This window comes from Teleopsis dalmanni, chromosome 1 (genome assembly GCF_002237135.1).
Source record: "Teleopsis dalmanni isolate 2A chromosome 1, ASM223713v2, whole genome shotgun sequence".
NCBI classification, from domain to species: domain Eukaryota; kingdom Metazoa; phylum Arthropoda; class Insecta; order Diptera; family Diopsidae; genus Teleopsis; species Teleopsis dalmanni.
In genome coordinates, this window is record NC_051846.1 from 28,603,205 (window position 1) to 28,610,489 (window position 7,285).

A 7,285-nucleotide genomic window follows, 5' to 3' on the forward strand; every position below is an offset into this window, starting at 1 on the left:
AAAAAGAGGATCAATGGCATGCAGATTCATTGCAATCCACGAGTAATGCAGCCACAAAAAAACATAATTTACGAAATAGCAAATTGCAACAACGACAGGAACTAATAAAAAAGTCGGAATCAATAAATATATTCGCCAAAAAAGCTGAAGATCCATTCGAAGATGATGAATTCTTTAAAGCACCAACCACTGAAACGAAAACTAGTGATAACGGTATTAACAAAAACAATACGACTAATATTGGTAATAATTTTCAATGGGATGATGATAATAATTTTGCCAAATTCGATGAAAATATGTGATTTGATCAATTATTCGCCAGAAATGCCGAAATGACTAATAAATTTACGCACCACTTACGCGAAGAGGCTTTTAATTTTGAAGAAAAGTACGGAGACAACGATAACGAGAACAAGAACGAGATTGACGAAGAAGATAATAATTATGCTGAAATAGATGTCGCCGAACACGAATATTATTATATAACTAATTTAAATGACTATTACCGTCAACAGAAACAGCATTGCAGTACACAAACTGTTAGCAGTTTTTATATGGAGTCGGAACACAAGCAATCATCACCAACTAATGTAAATCAACAAAATACAACTAAAAAAGTTACTCTTTTACGCAATACAAAAAAATTTAGACGTAAGTTACTTTCGTTAAATCTTTTAATGAAAAACTTTGTTATGTATCGTTTTAAATATGACATACTTTAGGATTAGCTATAGCGGGATGTTCATAAAGTACAGGCGATATGATATAAGTCTTGTATATACAAGTTCTCGCGATCAAAATTTTTGAATTCGCTTACGTAGAAAATCGAATTGGATTGAATTTTTCTATTGTTCACTTAAGTTCGCTGCTTTTTGCTTTTTTCGTTCCTATCGAATACACATGTGTAGTTGGGGTTGTGCATTTCGCTTTGGCTTAAGTTCTTACGGTACGTACCAACTGATTGAACATTTAGCTATCAAAAATTATAAAGTGGCATCTAATACTAAAAAGCAAACATAACTGCTAACACCACTTATCATTTTAATATGCTAAACAGATAGAAAAACAAAAAAAACCTTAAATTGGGAAAAATGTTGGACATCGCAAATATTTTGATTAAAGTGCAAATAATAAATAAATTTTAATAGAAATATTTATGATTTGTATCCCAATAAATAAAACAAGAAAAGATAGAATTGCAATAATTAAATAATTTGTGGTTTAAGTATATAGAAAATTTTTTCACTACTTTAACAAAATATATAGTTTCAATATATAACAAAAAAAATAAGAAAAGTTATTTTAAAGTTAGAAGGGTTCAAATAGAAATGTAAAGACAACAACAAAAATTTTAGTAAGTTTATTAAAATTTGGCTGACCATACAACGCTGTTTTAAGTATTGTCAAATACTCCCCATTAGTGGTCTTAGGAAATATTCGAATTTTTTAATTAGTTTTTAGTCCATAATAAACGTGTTATTTTGTTTTTTTTCAATCGTAAATAACCATTAAAGTTGGTTCTAAAACAATTTCGATGTATTATTATGTTGAAGCTGTTTTTAGCTAGTGCCCTTAAGCACTTAACATATACTCTTTTTTAACTCGAGGTATTTTCAAAACCCCTCTTTAAACTTTGACTAGATTATTGTTTATCACTTCATCAGACTAAGCAATAATTGACCTCAGATCTGCATACCTCCCCGAGGAGCCTGTAACCATTTTGAGATTTGATAACGCGGTGTTGGTAAGTCTGTCAGTTTTCGATGTATGGTATGTTGCATTGCATTTACGATTATTATATCCATTGGCTTTTTTTGAGGTGGGCTATAACGCTACTAAAGCTTTGTGAATGAATCACATGAAGCACTTTCTTCATTTTTATTTTTCGAGCGAAATGCTCAAAGTGCAAGTTAAAGTGGTATTGTAAGGCATGAGCTTTAGCTTAATTACAGAGAAATTAATTAACAGTCTCCATGTGAAACGGATTATATATATGATATATAATTATTATAAAAGTATAGATATGTAGCACACCACTAGGCTGTGAGTTTACTGAAATTGAAATGCAGTTTGTTTAATTTGATTGAGGAAAACATTTCCGATTTTGCTCTTAAAAAATTTGAATTAAGTTGGCTCATCGTTGTTAAATATTCGTGTTTTTGTTGATTAGCAAAGTGTGGAGTCCTATGTAAAACAACAGAAATTGAAATTAGAGTTCCTGATTTGTGAGTTTTATAAAAGAATCTTCTTTAAAAGGGACACCTTTTAATAAATAGTTACTTGTCACGTATAAGTACGTCAATTCCCATTAGTTCTGCTATGTTTTAGCTTACCCAGTTACGTGAGCTATAACTGCAGTCCTATCCACACGACGTCACCCATTTGTTGTTATTTTAAATGACGCTTACTAATTTAAATCCAATTGTTCCATTGATTCATTAAAGTGGCCAGGTTCGTTCGCCTCGACACATTCCAGTTTCAATTAACACCCACTCGTACCTTTGTCTCTCTCTCGCAAAGATGCCTTCTTTTTCTTACTCTACCTTTACCGAATCTGAACTTAGTCCATGTATTTGTATTCTTTCATCTTTCCTACGAAATGAACCTTCACGGTTTATAATAACAACAGCTACAACTTCTTAATTAAAATGCATTGAATTTTTTCCAGAAAATATTTATATGTAATGTTTTATTGTAATTAATAGGGATTAAATTCTTTTTTATATATCTACTATTAAAATTTATTATTATATATTTATATATAATATAAATAAATTATTAAGGTATGTCATATATAAAACAATACTTAATATAGTCTGTATTATGTACTCATTAAAATAAGCCATTGAAATTATTAGAATAAAGATTATTATACATTTATTTGTAATGGTGACTTTGTCGGTATTCATAATTAATACAAATTATTTGATTGATTTAAAGTCTTTCTTTATATGAATATGTTTTTTTTTCATAGACACCATTATTAATATAAACAAATTAAACAATGTATTTTGTATATAATGAAATGAATTATTAAATTGTATATTAATATTGTTTCTCTTAAATTGTAAATAAATTTTGCCTTAAAGCAACAAATTAAAAATTTTACTAATAAAAATTAATTAATTGTAATTTATTAACTCTTGATATATAAGCATTAATTACCATTTGCAATTCCATTAAAAAGTTAGAATTGAATATGATATGCTTTAAGTGCATATAAACTCAATATATATTGTATATTTATTTGCGAAAATATATATCGCAAATGCATATAAATGTTAAAAATTATTATAAGCAAGAACATGAAAATACTCGTTTGCAATAATTACAATTAATTAAAATTTAAAAATATAATTTATTTCGTTAATATCTCAAAAGAAATTTGCAATATTCACTTGCAATATAGTCCTACTACTATGAACAAAAGAACATGTAATAAATATATATAAAAAATAAAATAAACAATTACTAACTAGTGTGCAGTTATAGTTATATATAAATCATACTCATATATACTTAAGTATACTTACTATGTATTTGAACAATATATGCATTTTCGATCTATAAATTTGTGGTTACATTACGCATATGTAAAATTAAATATGTTGTATGTTGTTCTTAATAAATACTAAAAGCATATTAACGATAATAAAAATAAATATTTATTTATTTCATATTATTAGTTTATTTATTAAAATACAAGTTGAAAATGTAATTAATAAAATAATATTAATTTACTTTCTCAATGTTACTCAGCGAATAAAATATACGAGTAGAAGTAACAACATTCTTATTATTATAAATATTACAAATATGCAATGCGAAAACGAAAATTGATTAACTAACTAATAAATTACTAAAATATTAATCAGTAACTTTTTTTATTCATTTTTTTATACTGTTTAATTTAACTAAAAACATAATTTTTTTTTTTCAAAGGCTTTACGGTTTAGTCATTTAAAATTAAATATTATGGGCTATTGCAAATTTTAGTAGTGGTAACAGTTACTTTATTTCAGGAATTCATACTATATCACTGGCACAGGGTCACTATATAAAAGCTTAAACATATCGCGATCCTAATTTGACTACATAGTGACAGTTAACAAGCACAACTCTTATCCAAAGTATCGTATGTTTAGTTTAAGGGTTTTCATAAAAAAATATGTATCGTTTAACAACCACAGAACATGTTAAAATACTGAAAATTGATTAAAAAATTAGTGATTCTCTATTAACCCGTACGGCATAATTATGTATGTTTATGCAGTATGTTAAACTTCATATAAGTGCTTACAAAGCCATTCTAATAGAATTAAGTTAACGCAACAACTAAAGTTGGCCGAGTGTTTAATACATGGAACAAACTGTGTTTACACAAAGATCAACGGCTCAGTTTTTCCATAATATATATATACAAAAATAGAATTGTCGTATAGGGGCAATAAAAATCCACAAGTAACTATCGAAAGCCCATTGCATCCATAAAAGAGTCGTTGCATGGCGTGGCATTTGGTCTGGAAGTGTGATTTCTAAGAATTATGAAATCATGGCATGAAATTTTATATAAGTATGGAAGTGGAAGATATGTAGTTTTAATAAATAACTAAATTTATTACAACTGGATTTTTTGGTACGACTTGTATATATGCGAGCAGTTCTCATACTTCCTCTTCTTGAAGAATGAACAGCCAAGTCATGCGGAAGCTATATATGGTATGTTACTATCAAAGAGAAATTGTGTAAATTTCAATAATTATTTATTCCTATAATTACATTGATAAAATATAAATATACGGCGACCATTAATATAGCCATTAATATAGCGACCATTAATAGTTATATTATATATTATTAATATATAATATAACTATTATTATATATTATTATATATTATTAATATATAATATAACTATTAGGTAAACTTATGAAATGACTTATTACCATGTAGCTAATGGTTTTTTTATACTGTATATTATACTAATATACTGCTTATATAATTGATGAATCTGATAGTATCTGACAACCTCAACACCGATTATAAAAAAATTCTTGGTCATTCCTTTCAACATTAAAAATACAAGCTGATATTTTAGTAGGTATATTTTTTAAACAATTAATAATTAATTTCCAGGTACGGAGTTAATAGGACGTACCACCATTTATAGATACATTTTGAAAAATGCACTTTCCGGTTGTATTTATGAATTAGTGGCACTATTGGGCAATACTTCAGCATCAATGTCGCAGATCCATGACTGAAGATCCATTTCTCCAGACGTATTTAAAAATACTCTGAAAGCTTTTTAGTGTTACATGTAATATTTATCGGCGTAATTAAGGGGGTACGCATATATTAAAGTAAAATACACCCATAGGATAGTGTTCCTTACCATAATGTGATGGACCAATTTCGAAGATATGCGTATGTGGTGTTTTAAACACTTTCAGCAGTAATAACACATGAATTGTAATGTCTGCGTTTATTTAAATGGTTATACCTGGATTATAGACAAAATGAATGTGTTAGGAAAGCACCTGTACCATAATCACGTTATGTTTAGAAATGGAGCCAAGGCCTGTATCGATGATGTGTTAAAACGCTGTTAGGATATATTTGTAAAAGTAATTAAAGTCATTCGTGACTTTATATAGTTTATAGCAATTCTTGTATTTCAAATATATTAACAAATGTTGAAGTAAAGGAAACATTTGGGAGTTCGACTAACATCGAAGAACTGTCGGCTCTTGACGTACATGTATCTTTTTTTTCGCATGTATTGAAACTCACTCTCCATAGACCTCTGCCTAATTTGTCATGGAAATTAACCACTTCCCTGCTCAGTAAAAACTGTTTTAATCCATTGGAATTCATATCAACGCTTCTAACAATTACTTGTCATGAACTAACTTATTTATTCCTGATTATGCCTCTAGTCCTCATGACATTAAAATTGTTCTAACGGAGACTTTGGCAGGGTGTTAAATAGTTACTTGTTACAAACTAATCCGTTTATTTCTGACGATGCTCAAATAACATACCTATCTAACTCTAAAATCGTCATAAAATCGTCGACATTGATATAGATCACACACAATTTCATCATATAATTTCCCTTTATTTATTTGTTTTCATTATATACTCTAATATAAGTTGATTATGGTTTCTATCTGTTGCCTCCACACGATACCCCCAATATGGCGGGTAGGCTTGAATAACAACATAATAAATATAAGAATGTTATAATGTTCTTCTTCTGTGTACTGAAGAAAAGATGAGAAAATAATGTGGGATTGGAAAACAGGTAAGATTATTATTGACAAGTTGTAATGGTTTTTCTTGTATTTCGAATTTATCCTTTTTGAGGATAAAGCTCTGAAATAATGGGTTTCTTATAAAAAAAAACTATTATTTAAGACGATATTTGATAACTTTTTTGAACTGAATTTGGTCATCTCTGACAATGGAACCGGGGGATAATTTCAAATGACGCCGTTTTACTCAACTTCTAAGTTTTTCTTCTCTTCTTCTTTTCACAAAATCATTGGCGAAATTATATCCACGTCACTGAATACAAATACAACTGGAAAACATATTTATCTTATATCCATTATTTTAATAGGAGTAGTTCTTAGAAAATTTGTATGAAAAGTAATATATGTAGTATGTAGTACATATCTGCAGGTTTAACAGTTTTTGTATAGTCTAAAAAGGTTTTAGATAACTAACTAATAAACCAATAATTTTTAATATTTTCTGGTTTTTACTATAATTTTAAAATGTGTCCATAATATAATTTACTATAAAATAAGAGGTTGATGCATTTGTTTAATGGAATTTGGGGATGTGTGTAGAGATATGGTTGTAGACTTGTGTTGTCCTTGATAAATACAAATACACGGAGAAGTCCATAAGTTATATACCGTATAAAATTATAGATATGCTCATTTCTGCAAACCATAATGTACGTTATGTATCTATCCAAATCCTGTACAAATGAATTTTGGAACATATCAAGTTTTATACCAGTTAAAAGTAGAATTAATGCTCCAATAGGATAACATGGGCAAAAAGTGTTGAGTGAAAATTGTTTAGTTTGTGCATAAACACTTGCAAGTTCTGATGCAAATTATTAACTGGATTATATATATCATTAAATATATTAAATAAATAATTGAATATATAATTTTATTTCTTAATGTTAAATTATAAAGAAATTGTTTAAAATCGATTTTTAAATAAAAATAATAATAATTAATGCAAAGAATAAAATGAATAAAA

General features: G+C 27.7%; 1 protein-coding gene across 1 annotated transcript in view; it reads left to right on the forward strand.

The window, feature by feature from the left end:
- Nucleotides 1-332: 332 nt before the first annotated feature.
- The window catches only part of LOC119678690 (LIM and SH3 domain protein Lasp-like), a 21,303-nt gene continuing 14,350 nt past the window's right edge, over nucleotides 333-7,285 (forward strand). The window contains exons 1-2 of the mRNA XM_038090670.1: nucleotides 333-651; nucleotides 5,138-5,246. Coding sequence (XP_037946598.1) covers nucleotides 333-651; nucleotides 5,138-5,246 — 428 coding nt within the window. The remainder of the gene's footprint in view (nucleotides 652-5,137; nucleotides 5,247-7,285) is intronic.